Source organism: Salvelinus fontinalis, chromosome 41 (assembly GCF_029448725.1).
Source record: "Salvelinus fontinalis isolate EN_2023a chromosome 41, ASM2944872v1, whole genome shotgun sequence".
NCBI classification, from domain to species: Eukaryota; Metazoa; Chordata; class Actinopteri; order Salmoniformes; family Salmonidae; genus Salvelinus; species Salvelinus fontinalis.
The window spans coordinates 15,039,078-15,062,154 of NC_074705.1; the positions used below are offsets into that span (position 1 = coordinate 15,039,078).

General features: G+C 41.1%; 1 protein-coding gene across 2 annotated transcripts in view; it reads right to left on the reverse strand.

The window, feature by feature from the left end:
* LOC129840753 (neuroligin-4, X-linked-like) overlaps positions 1–23,077 on the reverse strand; it is a 76,872-nt gene that overhangs the window by 36,893 nt on the left and 16,902 nt on the right. The window contains exons 3-4 of one of the 2 annotated variants that reach the window (XM_055908907.1): positions 20,588–20,647; positions 8,096–8,248 (exon numbers count right to left, since the gene is read on the reverse strand). In XM_055908907.1, coding sequence (XP_055764882.1) covers positions 8,096–8,248; positions 20,588–20,647 — 213 coding nt within the window. The remainder of the gene's footprint in view (positions 1–8,095; positions 8,249–20,587; positions 20,648–23,077) is intronic. The other variant, XM_055908908.1, reaches the window with a different exon arrangement.

Here is a 23,077-nt window from a genome sequence, read left to right on the forward strand (position 1 = left end):
GCTATGGCTACACGAATTAATACAGCAGCCTATAGACTATTGAAATCTTTAACATACAGTAAAACCTTCATTATTGCTTTAATCTTGTTTTGATTAATTGATGAATAAAAGCTGTCAATACTGGTGGTCTGTATCTAAATCATCATTTTACATACATTTAAAACATTAACATAGAGACATTATAGATTTACAGTGCATTCGGAAAGTATTCAGACACCCACATTTTGTTACATTACAGACTTATTCTAAAATGGATTACATTTTTTTTAAATCTTCATCTATCAACACACTACCCCTGTCATAACTCTCCCGTGACAATCTGAAAGGTCAGGTTACAGTAGGTCCTCTCTACAGCGAGGGAGGGGGAGCGGGAAGTTGGCTGTTTTATGGCGGTCATAAAATACGCTGCCTCTATGCTCTGTAATGTTCGAGTTTGGAATGTAAAGTGTGGGTCACAGAGAGACCATTGGACATCAAAAGTTTGAATAATTAAACAATATTTCTATTTTTGAGAATGTTCGAGTGGTCCGTGGACACTTAAGGGACAGTCATGACGAGTGTGTTTCATTTGGTGATCTCGTGAAGGACAGGAAACACTCATTACTGTGTCTTTGGTTGTGTACACTTCTAAATGATGGGGTTTACATCTAAATAATGTGACACGTATGAGATTAAACATGAAACTAACCTTCTAAATGAGAAAATATGGGTTTTCAAATAAAGTTAACCAAATCAGTGGACATGCCCACGTGAGCGTAGACATTACATCAGCGTCATGGACCGCCCTTTTCTCAGAAGTGTATAAAACCTACTCTTGACGAAATTAACATTAGACTAGAAAAATGCAGCTGACGCTACATGTTGAAATGGTTAAGAACTAGAGCTCTATAGGCCACGGAGACCATACAGCGTGTAGTGTTGGCTACAGGAAATGGTTCAACTCTGAGACTATCGATCACTACAGAATAAGAACAAAGCTGGAAATTACGTAAGTCTAGTACGAGAGTACCAACAATCGCAGAAGCATCTATTCTATGGAACAATCTTCTGTAAGCCTGACGTATCCATTACAACAGACACTATCCAGAGCCGCGGAGAAAGCTACAACCATTAAAGACATTGTGACTTCTAGGGAAGTTAAACAGAGACTCTCTGATGAACTGACTCTCCAGCAGGTGGACCAGCGATTCCAACACAGAAGACAACAACAGCATATGGGCGTAAATATATACATTGCAATTATTTTCGAATGAGCGGCCATTCATGTGCAAAAGATTAGCATTTCAATTAATATAATTATCAACTCTGTGTAGTGAATCCATTTTGTAATTCACGCTTTTTTATCTGTCCCCACCCCTTTCCAATGTCTACCAAGCCCTCATACCGGTTTAGCCCACTAGGGACTTATCAATGCATTGTGTTAATAACCAATAACTATATTGTTTGATTATGTATTTCTGTGATTTGTTTAGTTAGTTAGTAAATAAATAATTAAGCCAATTTGTATATCGCTGATTCATTTTAGAGACTAGGGTTCGTGCAGATATCCAGGGGTTTGCAATGTTCAGTAATGAGAACTGATGAGGTAATAATACAGTAATGACAATGACTAATCGATATGATATGAAAATATCTGAAGAGTCAATTCGGGAATTAGAGACTCTATAAATATTTTCCTGTGGTGCCCCAACTTCCTAGTTCATTAAAGTTTACATGATTAGTTGAATCACATAAAATCACGCAATTATTACACATAAGAGTATTGATTTGATAAAATAACATGGAATGATAGTCACGCACACGACACCCCATAATGACAAAGTGAAAACAGGTTTTTAGAAATTTTGGCAAATGTATAAAAATATCTACATAAATATTCAGAACCTTTGCTATGAGACTCGAAATTAAGCTCAGGTGTATGCTGTTTCCATAGGTCATCCTTGAGATTTTTCTACAACGTCATCGGAGTCCACCTGTGGTAAAGTCAATTGATTAGACATGGTGGCGACCTCCCGGGTGGCGCAGTAGTCTAGGGCACTGCATCGCAGTGCTAGCTGCGCCACCAGAGTCTCTGGGTTCGCGCCCAGGCTGGGCTGGGTTCGCGCCCAGGCTCTGTCGCAGCCGGCCGAAACCGGGAGGTCCGTGGGGCGACGCACAATTGGCATAGCGTCGTCCTGGTTAGGGAGGGTTTGGCCGGTAGGGATATCCTTGTCTCAGTATGTAAAAAAATGTAATAAAAATGTATGCACTCTACTGTAAGTCGCTCTGGATAAGAGCGTCTGCTAAATGACTAAAATGTAAATGTAAATGTAAATGTTTGGAAAGGCACTGTCTGTATAAGATCCCGCAGTTGAAAATGCATGTCAGAGCAAAAACCAAGCCACGAGGTCGAAGGAATTGTCTGTATGGCTCCAAGACAGGACTGTGTCGAGGCACAGATCTGGGGAAGGGTACCAAAACATTTCTGTAGCATTGAAGGTCCCCAAGAACACAGTGGCCATCATTCTTAAATGGAAGACGTTTGGAACCACCAAGACTCTTCCTAGAGCTGGCCGCCCGGCCAAACTGAAGAATCTGGGGTGAAGGGCCTTGGTCAGGGAGGTGAGCAAGATCCCAATGGTCACTCCGACAGAGCCCCAGAGTTCCTCTGTGGAGATGGGAGAACCTTCCAGAAGGACAATCATCTCTGCAGCACTCCACCGATCAGGCTTTTATGATAGAGTGGCCAGACGGAAGCCACTCCTCAGTAAAAGGCACATGACAGCCCTCTTGAAGTTTGCCAAAAGGCCCCTAAAGGACTCATAGAACATGAGAAACAAGATTCTCTGGTCTGGTGAAACCAAGATTGAACTCTTTGGCCTGAATGCCAAGCGTCACGTTTGGAGGAAACCTGACACCATCCCTACAGTGAAGCATGGTGGTGGCAGCATCATACTGTGGAGATGTTTTTCAGCGGCAGGGACTGGGCGAATAGTCAGCATCGAGGGAAAGATGAACAGAGCACTGTATAGAGAGATCCTTGATGAAAACCTGCTCCAGAGCTCTCAGGAGAGACTGGTTAATCTCCAACAGGACAATGATCCTAAGCACACAGCCAAGACAACGCGGGAGTGACTTCGGGACAAATGTCTGAATATCCTTGAATGGCTCAGCCAGAGCCCGAACTTGAACCCGAACATACTGTATCTGGAGAGACCTGAAAATAGCTGTTCTGCAACGCTCCCCATCCAACCTGACAGAGCCTGAGAGGATTTGCAGAGAAGAATGGGAGAAATTCCCCAAATACACGTGTGCCACTTGTGTGCAACTTGTGTGCAACTTGTAGCGTCATACCAACGAAGACTTGAGGCTATAATCGCTGCCAAAGGTGCTTCAATAAAGTACTGAGTAAAGGGTCTGAGTAGTTTGCAAATATGATATTTCATTTTAATACATTTGCAAAAATGGCTAAAAAAACTGTTTTGGATTTGTCATTGTTGGGTATTGTGTGTAGATTGATGATGGAAAAAATACACTTGAATCCATTTTAGAATAAGGCTGTAATGTAACAAAATGTGGAAAAAGTCAAGGGGTCTGAATACTCCCGAATACACCATACAGTACATATATCAAAAAAATACAACAATAGACACACAATTTTACATTACATGTTCTTTGATTTAAATAGTATTAAATAAATGTAATGCTCTCTCTCGTAACACTCTTCACAGTGCAGGAAACTGCAGTTAAATATGTGTCTGCTGACACAATCAGTAGGGGCAGGAAGGAATAGAGGCTTCAAGATGTCTAAGATCTACGGACACTGAACGGTCCAGCTGAGGCAGAGGCTATCCTAATATGGACACTGTATCGAGATCAATCAGCTAAAATACTATTGTGCTAAAATTGTTCTCCTCCTCCGACTGAATAGGCCAAGAATGTGGGACATATCGTGTTCCCAAAACAACATTTCCATTCCATTACTGATTCACCAGTAAAACAAACTACTGGTAATCCCCGTTATATTTCCAGACCTTGTAAGGGTGTAAAAGCCCTTATCTGGACCTATATCTGGACAGGATTAAGTTGGTATTAAATTGTATTTTAAGACCTAGATGCCAAACACTCAGAACCTGCGTTTACCAGGCAGAGAGAGAGCAAGAGAGAGAGTGAGAGAGATAGAGAACGAGAGACAGAAATAGAGAGAGAGAGATAGGCAGAGAAGGTGTGGGGGAAGGGAAGGATTGGAAGGGTTAAGTGAAGGCAGACAAGACACATGCATCTGTATCAGGGAGACATCAGCAGGCCCCTCACGTCTCGCCATAATAGGATGGAGGGAGGAGGAGAGGAGCGGAGTGCCATGTGGCTCTGACACATCCCAGCTCAGAGTAATGGAGCTCAGGGAGAGCTCGTCACACAGATCGGCCCATGTGGCGCTTGGACACAGATGGTGCAGTGTTACGAAAGCAGCGTGGAGGCATGGCATGGTACCAATGCGGCCACAGCCAGGGCCAGCCACTGGATACAGAGCCGGAGATGCTGCACACATACACGTGCACGCACAGACACACACACACACACACACTGCACAGATGACCCACTGACTGCTTTTGATTCCATCTCACAGACACTCTGTTGCACGGACACCATGCCATCGTTCTGTGCGTTTGTGAGATTAAGAGGCTAAAGATACCATCCGTCACCATGATAGTTGGTTACATAATATAACACTGGTTGGTTACATAATATAACACTTCTCTTGTTTTTAAAATTAATTGAATCTTCAAACCCAACAGAGTCTTGAGTTAGTTTGAATTAATGAATCAATACAGTGTGAAAGTGTATTGAGTTCACAAAATGAGGATGTTTTTTTTTTCATATTTCAAAACGCAAAGCTTTGCTGTTTACTCCTGGTAAATGTGACCTTATAGGAACCCAACACACCCTTATGACCTGAGATTATCTGATCACACTATTCAGACATCAGACTACCTGAATAAACTATTCAGACTTCAGACTACCTGAACACACTATTCAGACATCAGACTACCTGAATAAACTATTCAGACATCAGACTACCTGAATAAACTATTCAGACATCAGACTACCTGAATAAACTATTCAGACTTCAGACTACCTGAATAAACTATTCAGACATCAGACTACCTGAATAAACTATTCAGACTTCAGACTACCTGAACACACTATTCAGACATTAAACTACCTGAATAAACTATTCAGACATCAGACTACCTGAATAAACTATTCAGACATTAGACTACCTGAATAAACTATTCAGACATCAGACTACCTGAATAAACTATTCAGACATCAGACTACCTGAATAAACTATTCAGACATCAGACTACCTGAATAAACTATTCAGACTTCAGACTACCTGAACACACTATTCAGACATTAAACTACCTGAATAAACTATTCAGACATTAGACTACCTGAATACACTATTCAGACATCAGACTACCTGAATAAACTATTCAGACATTAGACTACCTGAATAAACTATTCAGACATTAAACTACCTGAATAAACTATTCAGACATCAGACTACCTGAATAAACTATTCAGACTTCAGACTACCTGAACACACTATTCAGACATTAAACTACCTGAATAAACTATTCAGACATTAGACTACCTGAATAAACTATTCAGACATCAGACTACCTGAATAACCTATTCAGACATTAGACTACCTGAATAAACTATTCAGACATCAGACTACCTGAATAAACTATTCAGACATCAGACTACCTGAATAAACTATTCAGACATTAGACTACCTGAATAAACTATTCAGACATCAGACTACCTGAATAAACTTTTCAGACATCAGACTACCTGAATAAACTATTCAGACATTAGACTACCTGAATAAACTATTCAGACATCAGACTACCTGAATAAACTATTCAGACCTCAGACTACCTGAATAAACTATTCAGACATCAGACTACCTGAATAAACTATTCAGACCTCAGACTACCTGAATAAACTATTCAGACCTCAGACTACCTGAATAAACTATTCAGACATCAGACTACCTGAATAAACTATTCAGACATCAGACTACCTGAATAAACTATTCAGACATCAGACTACCTGAATAAACTATTCAGACATTAGACTACCTGAATAAACTATTCAGACATTAGACTACCTGAATAAACTATTCAGACATTAGACTACCTGAATAAACTATTCAGACATCAGACTACCTGAATAAACAATTCAGACATTAAACTACCTGAATAAACTATTCAGACATCAGACTACCTGAATAAACTATTCAGACATCAGACTACCTGAATAAACTATTCAGACATCAGACTACCTGAATAAACTATTCAGACATTAAACTACCTGAATAAACTGTTCAGACATGAAACTACCTGAACACACTATTCAGACATGAAACAATCTGATCACACTATTCAGACATTAGACTACCCGAATAAACTATTCAAACATTAAACTACCTGAACACACTATTCAGACATGAAACTATCTGATCACACTGTTCAGACATTAGACTATCTGAATAAACTATTCAGACACTAGCCTATCTTGCAGAGACTGTCCAATGTTCTGGGAGAGGAAGGTGGTGAGTGTGAGGAGAATTAACCTCCTGGTCCTTATCTTTACCTGGGATGAATCCATTTCTATTTCTATGGGAGAATAGAGACCATGTAGCTGAGGGATGTTCTCGCCTGAACACACGCATGCATGTATAGGTACGCACAAACATGTACACGCACGCACACACACACACACACACACACACACACACACACACACACACACACACACACACACACACACACACACACACACACACACACACACACACACACACACACACACACACACACACACACACAAACACACCCCTCATCTCTCTCCTCAACCAGTCTATCAAAGGAGCAGAGATACAGACTCAACGAGGGCCTCCTCTCTCCTCTCTCTACGTTTTTTCCCTTTCTTCCGCAGTGCACACTTTCCCAGAACACCTTTTCCCCCTGGCTCTCAATCGCGAAACTAAATATAGCGAGTGGTGCAGACAGCTCAGCTTCATAACAAATGGAAAGCAGAGCAGCAGCAGATACCGGGGTGTGAACAGGAATTGAACACCCTGGACGTAGCTTTTTATTTTCTTACGGGCTTAACAACACTTCATTATCTTGGTCTCCATGAAACTACCAGGTATAGTCTCAGCTCGTCCCCAGGCTCAATTATTACCGCGTATAGACAGTGAGGTGTTGTACTTATAGACAGTGAGGTGTGAAAGAGACAGAGCCGGCTGGTGGACGAGATTAGGAGTCTATCTGAACACTGCAGAAAGAACAGCGAAATGTACTGTACAGTGGATATAGAAAATAGACATGGATAAATCTTCCAGATGCTTCTGACTAATATAGCTGTTGGTAAAAATAGATACAGGGACCAAGCATAATGTGACACATAGCAAGACAGTATGGCTTGAGTGTTTGTATATCTTCTAATTCGTAGGTCTCGTATAATTTGCTAAAACATGCACAGTATCACTATGAACTGGGATGACAACGCCTATCAGGTTGGCAACCTCTCCAACTCCATTATCCCCAAAGTTCGTACTGGAGTTACAGGAGTTGATATGCTGGGGGAAAATTGCTTAATTCCACGTCGGAACATTTAACGTTGTTTTACCAGAAACCTCTCCTATTGTAAATAGCTACCATCACATTCTCCTCTCTTGTACTATCAGAGCAATTAGAGCAACGTTATTTGAGATGTAAAATTCTGCCAAATCAGGTGTAAGTAAAAAAAAAAAATGTTTTTAATTATTTACTCCCCATTCAATTTGTATGGGTTTATTTCCTGCTGTGCCATCAGTTGAGAAAATACTGAATTTACAATACAATATCATTTTACAAAGAATACACATTTGGAAAAATACAAATTATACCACATAAACCTCACAATTTTAATCGCCAGCATTTACAGTACTACAGCCAACCAAAACACACATCAAACACACAACATGGATGAATCCATCAATCCATAGAAAACACATCACCAAGCGCTCAGAAGACCCAAATGATCTGCTGTGACTTACCTAACACTCCGAGCCTGTAGTTTATGGTGATCACGATGACGTTTCCGTAGCTCGCCAGGATACTCCCATCGATCATGTTCCCCGTTCCCTCCATGTAGGATCCACCGTGGATGTACACCATGACCGGCTTCAGCCCGTTCTCATCATGGATGTCTGGAAAGAAGAGCAACGAGCATGAGCACCTGTAGATAACACTCAGTCTGGCGGTACGTCCCAAATGGCACCCTATTCCCTGTATAGCGCACTACTTTTCACCATCGCCCTACGGACCTCCTACATAGGGAATCGGGCGTCATTTGGGTGGTTAGGAAGGAGCCAGCCACATCCTTTACTTTGGATGCATATGTTTTTGACATTTTAAAAATCAGCAGGCCAATGGAATGTGGGTAGTTCAAAGTGGGTGTCATATGTAAACGCTATTGGATGAGATAGGTTCACTGTACGTACTGTAGTAATGGAGACACTATAACAGGGGAAACTTGCTCTCTTTAAATATGTGATAGAGGCATCATTCTGCAGATATCTGTACAGGGACTATGTTCTTGGAATTACACCAACACACAAGGACTGTTCCCCAAATGGCACCATTTTTCCTATATAGTGCACCACTTTTGACCAGAGTCTGCATAAAGGGAATAGGGTGTAATTTGTGACGCAGTCAAACATGACACAATTAGGTAGGATGAATACCTTATTTTGGAGCTTTGCTACTCTGATTAGTACATGTGCAGGAGTTGATTATAAATTAAGAGGGTAGAGTCTTAGTATGAGAGAAGATTGGAGAGGAATATCATGTTCCACGAACAACAGCCTGCTAGCAGGATAAATCAACACTCAGTTCAGTCAGCAGTCACAGGCCTCATTTGGGTGTTGTTCATTGATGTGCAGTTGATTCCTTTGGGTTCAGCATCTCAGAAGTCATAGCTCAGCATTCTACCACTGCTTTCCACATTCTAACTCCTTAGGACATGGTGGAGAAGCAATGAGTTTAGAATCAATGATTTGGGGAAGGAGGGATTCTTCAAGGATTTCATTACTTAAATAAAAATGAAAGGTGTCCTTCTAGCCTCTGGGTAGAAACACTATACAGTGCATTCGGGAAAGTATTCAGACCCCTTGACTTGTTAGGTTATTGCCTTATTCTAAAATGTATTAAATTGTTTTTTCCCCTCATCAATCTATGCACTATAGCCCACGGTTACAAAGAAAAAACAGGTTTTTAGAAATGTTTGCAAATTTATTTAAAATAAATATGACGTTTACATAAGTATTCAGACCCTTTACTCAGTAGTTTGTTGAAGCACCTTTGGCAGTGATTACAGCATCGAGTCTTCTTGGGTATGACGCTACAAGATTTGAACACCTATATTTGGGGAGTTTCTCCCATTCTTCTCTGCAGATCCTCTCTCCACATAGGAACTCTGGAGCTCTGTCAGAGTGACGATCAGATTCTTGGTCACCTCCCTGACCAAGGCCTTTCTCCCCCGATTGCTCAGTTTGGCCGGGTGAGAGTCTTGGTGGTTCCAAACTTCTTCCATTTAAGAATGATGGAGGCCACTGGGTTCTTGGGGCCCTTCGTTGCTGCAGAAATGTTTTGGTACCCTTCCCCAGATCTGTGCCTCGACACAATCCTGTCTTGGATAAAAGTTGCTTATATGTGCCTTTCCAAATCATGTCCAATCAATTGAATTTACCACAGGTGGATTCCAATCAATTTGTAGAAACAAGGATGATCAATGGAAACAGGATGCACCTGAGCTCAATTTCGAGTCTCATAGCAAAGGGTATTAGTTTTTTATAAATTTGCAAACATTTCTAAAAACATGTCATTATGGGGTATTGGATACTGTAATTTAACATTGTTACTTCGACACGGTCTGCATCTGGGTCTTACCTTAAAACCTGATAGGGACGTAACAAAATGTGGAAAAGGGAAAGGGGTCTGAATACTTTCCAAATGCACTGTATATACAAACGTATGTGGACACCCCCTCAAATTAGTGGATTTGGCTATATCAGCCACACCCGTTGCTGACAGGTGTATAAAATTGAGCACACTGCCATGCAATCTCCATAGACAAACATTGGCAATAGAATGGCATTACTTAAGAGCTCAGTGACTTTCAACATGGCACCGTCACAGGATGCCACCTATCCAACAAGTCAGTTCATAAAATGTCTGCCGTGCTAAAGCTGGTGAACTGTAAGTGCTGCTATTGTGAAGTGGAAATGTCTAGGAGCAACAGCTGAGCCACGTATTGGTAGGCCACACAAGCTAACAGAACGTGACCACTGAGTGCTGAAGCGCGTAGCGAGGAAAAATAATGTGTCCTCGATTGCAACACTCCCTACCGAGTTCCAAACTGTCTCTAGAAGCAACGTCAGCACAATAACTGTTTGTCGGGAGCTTCATGAAATGGGTTTCCATGGCCGAGCAGCCTCACACAAGCTTAAGATAACCATGTGCAATGCCAAGTGTCGGCTAGAGTGATGTAAAGCACGCCACCATTGGACTCTGGAGCAGTGGGAACGCGTTCTCGATAGTGATTAATCATTCTTCACCATCTGGCAGTCCGACGGACAAATCTGGGTTTGGTGGATGCCAGGAGAACGCTACCTGTCCGAATGTGCTAACTGTAAAGTTTGGTGGAGGAGGAATAATGGTCTGGGGCTGTTTTTCATGGTACGGGCTAGGCCCCTTAGTTCCAGTGAAGGTGTAAAGAGCCCTCACCTCAACCCAATCGAATACATTTGGGATGAACTGGAACGCCGACTGTGAGCCAGGCCTAATTGCTTGACATCAGTGTCCGACCTCACTAATGCTCTTGTGGCTGAATGGAAGCAAGTCCCCTCAGCAATGTTCCAACATCTAGTAGACAGCCTTTTCAGAAGAGAGGAGGCTGATGTAGGGGGGACCAACTCCATATTAATGCCCATGATTTTGGAATGAGATGTTCGATAACCAGATGTCCACATACACTACATGGTCAAAAGTATCTCGCAAATATTCACTATACTGGCTGAACAAGTGGGGTCATACGACATCCTTGACCATATCATCAGGGCTCTATGGACTCAAGGATGAGAGCATCAACGAGGGAAAATCATAGCACAGCCCCTCCACAGGTTTGGATAACAGTCAATATGAGTGTGTGTATGTGTGACTCACCAATGTATTTTGGAGTATGTATGATGATCCTCAATGTGAGTATGTGTGAAATAATGTTAGTCAGCGTGTACAGCGATGTAAATGTGTGTGAACTGCAATGCTATTTCAAACCATGGAATTCCAAATAAATAAGATTCCACTTGGTCTAGTGTTGCAGGGGCCAAAGCATTGGTCATAGCAGGCAGCGGGCTAAACAAGTCAGGGTTTACCCAGCCATGACCCGAACTATGTAATTGGTATTCAACCAAGGCTCTCTCAGTACACTCCGATTATTGGTTTCTGTTGCATCCGCCATTGGCTGCTGCTGAAAAGAGGGCGGGCCAGCTGCCTGGCTGGCCTCTAGGTCACATTGCTTCTGCCTCCGCAGGCTTGGCAGTGAGTAGCAGGGCCTATGGGCAGACAGACGACTGCCTTGCATTGGAGCTCAGCTGTGTGTGTGTGCGTGTTTGTGTGTAAGCTTGTGTGCGTGCGTGTGTGTATATCGCTTCCCCTCCTCCTCAAAAAAACCCACCAATATATAGAAAGGAGAGGTGGAAAACAACCCACAGTGGTTATTAATCTCCGCTGTGTTCTGAGTGGGCGCCTAGTGCTGCGATAATGTGAATGTATCTATTTCACAGCTCCTCACATGTTAGCACCAGCCTAGCCTATACAGTGTGTAGCCTGCCGTCTGCTGTTGTGGCCGAGGCCGTCTTGAGAAGGACCCCCCCTTCACCTCTGCCACGCTCCTCTTGGGCAGACAGCCAAATACATTGCACTTCACAGATAGACTGGGTCGACGAGACAAGTTGGAGGAAGGGTAACTAACTCATATCTTCTAACTTATTTAACGGGCCACTTTCTCCATTCCACGCGAAGGTTCTTATTTGAATTTATTAGTAGGATGGGAGCTGCTGAAACCAGGTGGAAAATTACAGATGCCCATTAAACAGAGGGGCAGTACATGAAGTTGTCAGGCTCACAGAATAAATTAGAGGAAAAACAAAATGGAGGAACTTATTCAAGAAAGATCCAGTGTAATATATTATAAAAATTAAGCGAACTGGGTGGAATATGGAGAACAATGCACCAAATTCTTTTTTCAATCTTTAATATAGAAATATACCAAAAATGTTTTATTGAAACTTGTTACAAATGAATGTTGGATGAATGTTGCAATTTTTTTACTGATAATAATGTCAAATTTACATCTGTACAGAAAGACTCATGTGAAGGCCAAATTACAAAGGAGGAACTTCTTGATGCAATTAAACTCCAGGGCTGAGTGGCATACCAGTGGAAGTATACAAAACTTTTTTTGATATACTCAGAGGACCATTATTAGCATGTTTTAACCACTCCTATATAAATGGTAGATTATTGGACACGCAACAAGAAGGTCTGATATCATTATTACTGAAACAGGACCCAAGTGGTATATATAAAGATCCAGTCCATAAAAAAAATTGGAGGCCTCTTACACTTCAGTGTTGTGATGCAAAAATCCTAGCTAAATGCTTGGCGCATATAATTAAAAAAGTATTGTCAGATATCATTCATCCTAATCAGACAGGTTTTTTACATAGATGATACATTGGAGATAATATAAGACAAGTACTGGAAACAATAGAATACTATGAAATTTCGAGGACACCAGGCCTGGTTTTCATAGCTGATTTTGAAAAGGCTTTTGATAAAGTACGACTGGAGTTTATATATAAATGCCTAGAATATTTCAATTTTGGGGAATCTCTTATAAAATGGGTTGAAGTTATGTATAGCAACCCTTGGTGTAAAATAGTAATTAATGGCAACATCTCAGAACGTTTTAAACTGTCTAGAGGAGTAAAACAAGGTTGTCCACTATCGGCATATCTATATTTATTATTGCCATCAAAATGTTAGCTGTTAAAATTAGGTCCAACAATAATATTAAGGGATTATAAATCTATAGCTTAAAAACAAAGGTGTCATTGTATGCTGATGATTGATGTTTTCTTTTAAAACCACAATTAGAATCCCTCCACATCCTCATAGAGGATCTAGATACTTTTGCTAACCTCTCTGGATTAAAACCAAATTATGATAAGTGATATTGATGTATGATATTACGTATTGGATCACAAAAAAATGCAAATTTTACATTACCGTGTAATTTACCAATAAAATGGTCTGACAGGGATGTGGACACACTCGGTATACAAATCCCAAAAGAAAGAAACGATCTCACTCCAATACATTTTTATAGAAAGTTAGCAAAAATAGATAAGATCTTGCTACCATGGAAAGGAAAATACCTGTCTCTTTGTGGAAAAATCACCCTTATTAACTCTTTAGTCATATCACAGTTGACCTATTTGCTTATGGTTTTGCCCACACCTAGTCACCGGGTTTTTAAATTATATGAACAAAAAATATTCAATTTTATTTGGAATGGCAAGCAAGACAAAATTAAAAGGGCCTATTTATATAATGAATAAGAATTCAGAAGGCAGAAATTATTAAATATTAAAGCATTAGACCTCTCACTAAAGGCGTCAGTCATACAAAAGTTATACTTAAATCCAAACTGGTTCTCTAGTAAATTGGTAGGAATGTCTCACCCCATGTTCAGGAATGGCCTTTTGACCTTTATTCAGATTACAACTGCTCACTTTCAGTTGTTTGAAAAGGAAATAATCTCCAAATATCTTTATTTCTTTAAACAAGCAAAAATACTAATTTATTTATTTTAAACGTATTTTTCTATGAAATGTTTCAAAAAGGTTTAATTTTAGTGAATGATATCATAAATAGGACTGGTGGAGTTATGTCACACACGCAGCTAACACAGACATATGGAAATGTCTGCTCTACCCAAAATTACAACCAGCTAATTGCAGCATTACCACCAAAATGGAAAAGACAAGTAGAAGGTAGAAGTAGAAGTAGAAAAAAGTTAAGAACTTGTCTGTCGGCCCTGCATTAAAGAACATAAATGGTTAAAGAAAAGCGTGATAAATAAAAACATATACCAATTTCATTTAAGGACCAAAAAATTGACAGCTGTGTCATATAAATTGCAAAATAGTTGGGAAGAGATTTTTGATGATGAATTGTGAATTGACACGCAAAACAACGCCAGATTCAAAACCAAAAGAATGTTACATATATATGGGGGATACAATCTTCCCAGCTACGCAAATTTTGCTGTGAGGAGGCAGAGTCATTAGATCATTTATTTTGGTACTGTCCATATATAGCTCGTTTTTGGTCACAGGTCCAGGAGTGGCTGAAGAATTGCAACATTTGCCTAGGACTAATGCTGCAGATAGCAATACCTGGTGATTTGAAAAGCCATAGTCAATCATTCAATAATATTTTATTTATTTTTGCAAAAAAGTTTACCTTTAATTTACAATCTGTACAAGCTATGAGAATAGAAAGGTTCAATACTTTTGTGAAACATCACAGCACAGTTGAAAAATATATGGTGTTAAGAGATAGATGGGAGGGGTTGAATGGAGCTGAAGGGTAGAACTAATAAGATAACCAATGTAAAACATACGGGGTCTATAAAATGTATTTAGGTTAAAAAATGTTGTGAAATAACAGTTACAAATAGAACTGGGTGGACATCAGAAATAGAGGAAGGACTAAAAACAAACAAAATATAACTATTGTAAAATAGATTGCATCTGTAAAATGTGTATAAGATGTATAAACTGAAGGTAGAAGCCTAAGTGTTATTGTTTATTAGTTTACTCCAATTGGGGGAAGGGTGGTAGGGTTTGCGGGGAATAATAAAGGTATATTCTAAAAAAAGGATGTATGTCTATATACAGTTGAAGTCGGATATTAACATACACTTACGTTGCTAAACAGCAATCACTAACTCAGAGAGGCTGCTGCCTACATTGAGACCCAATCACTGTCACTTTGATGAAAGGATCTCTAGTCACGTTAAGTAATGACACTTTAATAATGTGTACATACAGTTGAAAGCGGAAGTTCACATGCACTTAGGTTGGAGTCATTAAAACTAATTTTTCAACCACTCCAAAAATTTATTGCGAACAAACTATAGTTTTGGCAAGTCGGTTAGGACATCTACTTTGTGCATGACACAAGTCATTTTTCCAACAATTGTCTACAGACAGATTATTTCACTTATAATTCATTGTATCACAATTCCAGTGGGTCAGAAGTTTTCATACACTAAGTTGACTGTGCCTTTAAACAGCTTGGAAAAATCCAGAAAATTATGTCATGGCTTTAGAAGCTTCTGATAGGCTAATTGACATCATTTGAGTCAATAGGAGGTGTACCTGTGGATGTATTTTAAGGCCTAACTTCAAACTCAGTGCCTCTTTGCTTCATGGGAAAAATCAAAAGAAATCAGCCAAGACCTCAGAAAAAGAACTGTAGACCTCCACAAGTCTGGTTCATCCTTGAGAGCAATTTCCAAACGCCTGAAGGTACCACGTTCATCTGTACAAGTAATAGTGCGCAACTATAAACACCATGGGACCACGCAGCTGTCATACCGCTCAGGAAGGAGATGCGTTCTGTCTCCTAGAGATGAATGTACTTTGGTGAGAAAAGTGCAAATCAATCCCAGAACAACAGCAAAGGACCTAGTGAAGATGCTGGATGAAACAGGTACAAAGTATATATATCCACAGTAAAACAAGTCCTACATCGACATAACCTTAAAGGCCGCTCAGTAAGGAAAAAAACACTGCTCCAAAACCGCTATGAAAAAGCCAAACTACGGTTTGCAACTGCACATGGGGACAAAGATCGTACTTTTGGAGAAATGTCCTCTGGTCTGATGAAACAAAAATAGAACTGTTTGGCCATAATGACCATTGTTATGTTTGGAGCAAAAAGGGGGAGGCTTGCAAGCCGTAGTACACCATCCCAAACGTGAGGCACGGGGGTGGCAGCATCATGTTCTGGGGTGCTTTGCTGCAGGAGGAACTGGTGCACTTCACAAAATAGATGGCTTCATGAGGAATTAAAATTATCTGGAAATATTGAAGAAACATCTCAAGACATCAGTCAGGAAGTTAATGTAACGGCTCTCGTTGGTGGTAGGAAGAGTAGACCAAAGCGCAGCGTGGAAAGTGTTCATGATTCTTTATTCAAAAACACTCAAACAAAAAATAACAAAAGCGAAAACGAAAGCGCACAGTTCTGTCAGGCTAAGACACTAAACAGAAAACAAGATCCCACAACCTAATGGTGGGAAAAAGGCCTGCCTAAGTATGATCCCCAATCAGAGACAACGATAGACAGCTGCCTCTGATTGGGAACCACACTCGGCCAAAAACAAAGAAACAGAAGACATAGAATTTCCCACCCGAGTCACACCGTGACCTAACCAAACATAGAGAATAATAAGGATCTCTAAGGTCAGGGCGTGACAGTTAAAGCTTGGTCACAAATGGGTCTTCCAATGGATAATGACCCCAAGCATACTTCCAAAGTTGTGGCAAAATGGCTTAAGGACAACAACGTCAAGGTGGCCATCACAAAGCCCTGACCTCAATCCTATATACAATTTGTGGGCAGAACTGAAAAGGCGTGTGCAAGCAAGGAGGCCTACAAACCTGACTCGGTTACACCAGCTCCGTCAAGAGGAATGGGCCAAAATTCACCCAACTTATTGTGGGAAGCTTGTGGAAGGCTACCCGAAACTTTTGACCCAGGTTAAACAATTTAAAGGCAATGCTACCAAATACTAATTGAGTGTATGTAAACTTCTGACCCACTGGGAATGTGATGAAAGAAATAAAAGCTGAAATGAATCATTCTCTCTAATATTATTCTGACATTTCACATTCTTAAAATAAAGTGGTGATCCTAACTGACCTAAGACAGGGAATTTTTACTAGGATTAAATTTCAGGAAATGTGAAAAACTGAGTTTAAATGTATTTGGCTAAGGCGTATGTAAACTTCCGACTTCAACTGTATATGGATATATATATATTTATTAAAAAAAGATATGGGGGATTGGAAATGATGCAGACAATTACATTGATGGAAGCAACAATCTTTCCGCAATATTAAGCTGATCCACCCCTAAAAATGTTTTAGAAAAGTAGATGTTTTCAGGCTCTTCTTTAAAGCTAGGCTCTGAGTTCTCTGTTTCGAGATGGAATTTGGCTGGCCTTCGATCAAACATAGAAGGCAAATTGGCTGTCACTCTACATCTCTAATGTTGACTTGCTCTGGGGATGTTGAACTGGAGGAGACAAAGACAGAGAAGCAACTTTGATCCATTCTAAAAGACCATGGCAGATTTTAGGAGCATGGTTTTTTTTTTCTTTTTTTTTCCGGAAGGGGTCGTCTTAGGGTCTCCTTGTCCCAGCGTGTCCCCATCCGGTCACTGCAGAGCACTTAAAACAGAAATAGAGAGAGGGAGAGGGAAGAGAGTGGAGACAGCGATAGAGGAGAGAGAAGGAGAGAGAGCGCCACGAAAGAGAGAGAGAAGAGAGAGGAGAGAAGAGAACACATTTCCCGCTTCTCTCTTCCCTCTACCTATCTCTCTTCTCTCTCCCCATCCCTCTTACCCCTCTCTCTCTCTCTCTCTCTCTCTCTCTCTCTCTCTCTCTCTCTCTCTCTCTCTCTCTCTCTCTCTCTCTCTCTCTCTCTCTCTCTCTCTCTCTCTCTCTCTCTCTCTCTATTCTCTCTATTCTCTCTATTCTCTCTGTGCTCTGTCTCTGTAAAGGAGCTGCATGGAGCTGCCTAGCTGAGGTCCCTGGCTGGGTGACTCCGCAGTGAGCATGCCCTAGATATTCATCACTGCCATACCGGGCTGGGGGGATAATATATTCCTCCATGGGCACAGCGGCGCCGCACACATTACTCATCTCTATATGGAGCGGGAGAGAGGAGGGAGAGGTGGGAGAGAGGGAGAGGAAGTAGAGAGAGTAGGGAGAGAGGGAGAGGAGAGATAAAGGGGGAGAAGGGAGGGAGCGAGTAGGGGGAGGGTGGGTCATCAGAATTTTCCATTGGTTTCAGCATTTTCCAAGTGTTAGTAATGCGATAGAGGGATGAAAGGGAGGGATGGAAGGGATGGAGGGATGGGAGATGGCAGTTAATGACCATACAGGGGGAACAGTGAGCTCCTCCAAACCCACAGTCAGACAGGAAGTAGCTGGTCACACTTCCTGTTCCTGTTTGATAGAGTTGGGTCGTAATCAGTAGAGCACATCGTAGCAAAATGTTTCGCAACCGTAAACTAGTGTTTCTTATTGGACGAGTTAAGGTAATCCCTCCCCGTTTCAGTACGTTTTTTTCACAGTTTGGTGTCGATCTGGATACGATCTTGCTTTAACACAATCTCTACACACGTCTTTATGTGCCATACATAGACCTGTCAAGGAAAAGAGAATAATAATTAACAAAAAGAAAATTGTGCAGAGCTTAGTGTCAGATGTCTCAAAGGCATTACATTAGCTACCACACTATGGTTCTGAAGTACGTACGTACACACTCCACACCTCTAATGTACTTAGACATGGCCTCAATTACAGAGACATTTCAAATAATACCCTTTCTTTCTTACTCCAAACTAAGTCATGAAATAATAAGGATATATTTGGTCGCTCATTTCAATGTTTCCTTGAGGCCGAAGGGAGAAAAAAAGGGTTTTCAAATGCAGCCATTTAAAACTTCCAAGAGAATAGCTTCTGTCTCATTTAAGCCTGAGGTGAGTGTTTTTAGTGAGGGAACTGCAGCAGAGGAGGTATTAGTTAGAGGAAGGAGGGACTCAGTGAGCTGCATTGTTGTGCTGTGAGCGAGGTGCGCCTGCGTGCGTGTGTGCGTGTGTGTGTGTGCGTCCTTTCCGTGCGTCAGTGTGTGTGTCTGCACGTTGCGCGTGCACAGGAATGTGTGCATGTGTGCGGGAGGTGTCTCTGTACTCTATGGCAGCAGAGTTATAACCTCAGGGGAACTGGTGGGGGTAATTCATCGCCAGTGCAGATGTTCAAACAGTCAGTGAGCATCGATTCTGCACTGGTAGTAGCACTGCTGAAAACACAGGCGTGGGTTTGACACGACACGGCAGTACTTCTTAAAATGAAGTACTGCCGTGTACTTTTGAAATGCCTGGATGGATAAAATGTTTATCCAGGCATTTCAAAATCTGAACATTGCTTTCTTCAACAGAAACAGTCTGAACATTTAGTTAAACTTGTGCCTCTGTACACACAGAGAGAGAGATTCTTACCCAGGGGATCAGACAATACACATTGAGAAAACAGTAAAGGCATTCATGGGAATTACTAGTAGATTCTAAAGGGGACAATATATACTTCGATTTCTGAGGGTTACAAAAAGAAGAAATAAACATGTCTGATAATGACACGAGAAAAAGGTTATGAAGAAAAGTTAATGCACACAGCATGGCCTTTAGCAATCGTCCCTAAAAGGGATTTAAGGTGAACCTTATTCACAGCTTTCACTCCTACCTACCTAGGCCTATTACCGTTTCACATTATCAAGACGGCTATAAGGAGGCAATCTGGATTTTCATTGAGAGGTAGAAAATGCCTGGATAAAGCCTGGTATGTTCTGAGGAGATAAAAAACGACACCTTCTAGCACGTCGTAGCACGGTGATCTAAAAATGTCAGAGCTCTGCCCTTTGATTTTAAAACCATGAAGACAACCTGTGCCTTATCGTCACGGAAACATTTCCCCAGTGCTTTCACTCATCTCCTAGACATCCCCAGATCTTTAGAGAAACACAATCGAACCACCATTTTGGGTTAATAGTACCAAGCATAAGAAAGTGAACAGAAACCATATGACAGAGACTTTGACAGAGTTACAAATGAACAAGGTTTCCAACTGTCAAAACGGAACAAACGTGGGTTAGTGTAGTGGTCATGCTTCACCGAGCAATGAAGAAAAAGAAAGAAGAAAAGAAACTAAAGGGAAACATGACTGTTTAATAACTTCACCTCCGAGGAAGCCAGAGAAAATACATGCAGAGTTTCAATTTAACATCTTTCACTTTGCAGCAAGGTTGGAGTGAGGTGGGAGATTCTTGTAAGTGGTGACTATTGGAGGGTACACCTCATTCCCCATTTATAGGTGACCTTTCACCCTTAGTACACGACCTTCTGATTCGCTGTAAATTATGATCTGCATCTCCAAAGAGGAAAGAGGTTGTTTAAAAAAAGGAAGATCCAAGAGGTGCCCATTGATATGCACTTCAAGGGATAAAAAGGGGGGAAAAAATAAACAAAAAACTTCACAAAAAATGTATCTAAAAATAGTTTTGTACATGCATGAATATCAGGCTTTTCTTTTTGGGGGGTCAAAAAAGGGAAAAAGACAGAAAAAATACCTTTGTCTTCGTCACCATCATTATTGGTGAAATCACCTCCTTGACTGTTTGAGTTGGCTCCTACGGTCAACAACAGGAGGGAGAAAAGTAGAGGGGATGAGGGGAGACAAATATGTCAAATATATTTTAAAAACAGGCTCTTATAAAAAACTAAAACAAATGATGAAAATGCATTGAAAACTTTCCAAATCTTTGGCGTTTGTGTTGAGAATAAAATTCTTGTGGAAACATATTCATTCTAACAGTAAGTGGTTCAACCAACTGGATAGCATGACACACAAAATTAGGAACACCAACACAGCATTCTAATAAGAACTGTTCACAAACACAGATGTTTAGTACAGGTAAGAACAGTTGAAGTCGGAAGTTTACATACACCTTAGCCAAATACATTAAAATCAGTTTTCACAATTCCTGACATTTAATCCTAGTAAAAAATTCCTGTCTTACGCCAGTTAGGATCACCACTTTATTTTAAGAATGTGAAATGTCAGAATAATAGTAGAGAGAATGATTTATTTCAGCTTTAACTTCTTTCATCACATTCCCAGTGGGTCAGAAGTTTACATACACTCAATTAGTATTTGGTAGCATTGCCTTTAAGTTGTTTAACTTGGGTCAAACATTTTGGGTAGCTTTCCACAAGCTTCCCACAATAAGTTGGGTGAATTTTGGCCCATTCCTCCTGACAGAGCTAGTGTAACTGAGTCAGGTTCGTAGGCCTCCTTGCTCGCACACGCTTTTTCAGTTCTGCCCACAAATGTTCCATAGGATTGAGGTCAGGGCTTTGTGATGGCCACTCCAATACCTTGACTTTGTTGTCCTTAAGCCATTTTGCCACAACTTTGGAAGTATGCTTGGGGTCATTGTCCATTTGGAAGACCCATTTGCGACCAAGCTTTAACTTCCTGACTGATGTCTTGAGATGTTGCCTCAATATATCCACATAACTGTCCTGCCTCATGATTCCATCTATTTTGTGAAGTGCACCAGTCCCTCCTGCAGCAAAGCACCCTCACAACATGATGCTGCCACCCACGTGCTTCACGGTTGGGATGGTGTTCTTCGGTTTGCAAGCCGCCCCCTTTTTCCTCCAAACATAACGATGGTCATTATGGCCAAACAGTTCTATTTTTGTTTCATCAGACCAGAGGGCATTTCTCCAAAAAGTACCATTTTTGTCCCCATGTGCAGTTGCAAAACTGTAGTCTGGCTTTTTTATGGTGGTTTTGGAGCAGTGGTTTCTTCCTTGCTGAGCGGCCTTTCAGGTTATGTCGATATAGGACTTATTTTACTGTGGTTATAGATAATATTGTACCTGTTTCCTCCAGCATCTTCACAAGGTCCTTTGCTGTTGTTCTGGGATTGATTTGCACTTTTCGATCCAAAGTACGTTCATCTCTACGAGACAGAACGCTTCTCCTTCCTGAGCAGTATGACGGCTGCGTGGTCCCATGGTGTTTATACTTGCGTACTTTTGTCCCATGATGTCAAGCAAAGAGGCACTGAGTTTGAAGGTAGGCCTTGAAATACATCCACAGGTACACCTCCATTGACTCAAATTATGTCAATTAGCCTATCAGAAGCTTTGACGGCCATGATATAATTTTCTGGAGTATTCCAAGCTGTTTAAAGGCACAGTCAACTGAGTGTATGTAAACTTCTGACCCACTGGAATTGAGATACAGTGAATTATAAGTGAAATAATCTGTCTGTAAACAATTGTTGGAAAAATTACTTGTGTCATGCACAAAGTAGATGTCCTACCCGACTTGCCAAAACTATAGTTTGTTAACAAGAAATTTGGTTGAAAAACAAGTTTTAATGACTCCAACCTAAGTGTATGTGAACTTCCGCTTTCAACTGTATGTACACATTATTAAAGTGGCATTACTTAAAGTGACTAGAGATCCTTTCATTAAAGTGAAAGTGATTGGGTCTCAATGTAGGCAGCAGCCTCTCTGAGTTAGTGATTGCTGTTTAGCAGTCTGATGGCCTTGAGATAGAAGCCGTTTTTCAGTCTCTCGGTCCCAGCTTTGATGCCCCTATACTGACCTCGCCTTCTGGATGGTAGCGGTGTGAACAGGCAGTGGTGTGGGTGGTTGTTGTCCTTGATGATCTTGTTGGCCTTCCTGTGACATCGGGTGCTGTAGGTGTCCTGGAGGGCAGGTAGCTTCCTCCCAGTGATGTGTTGTGCAGACCGCACCACCCTCTGGAGAACCTTGCGGTTGAGGGCGGTGCAGTTGCCGTACCAGGCTGTGATACAGCCCGGCAGGATGCTCTCGATTGTGCATCTGTAAAAGTTTGTCAGGGTTTTGGGTGACAAGCCACATTTCAAATCTCAGATGCTGTTGTGCCTTCTTCACTACATTGGCTGGGTGTGATATGTAAGCTGAGGAACTTTTCACCTTCTCCACTGCTCTCCCTTCGATGTGGATAAGGGGTTGCTCCCTCTGCTGTTTCCTGAAGTCCACGATCATCTCCTTTGTT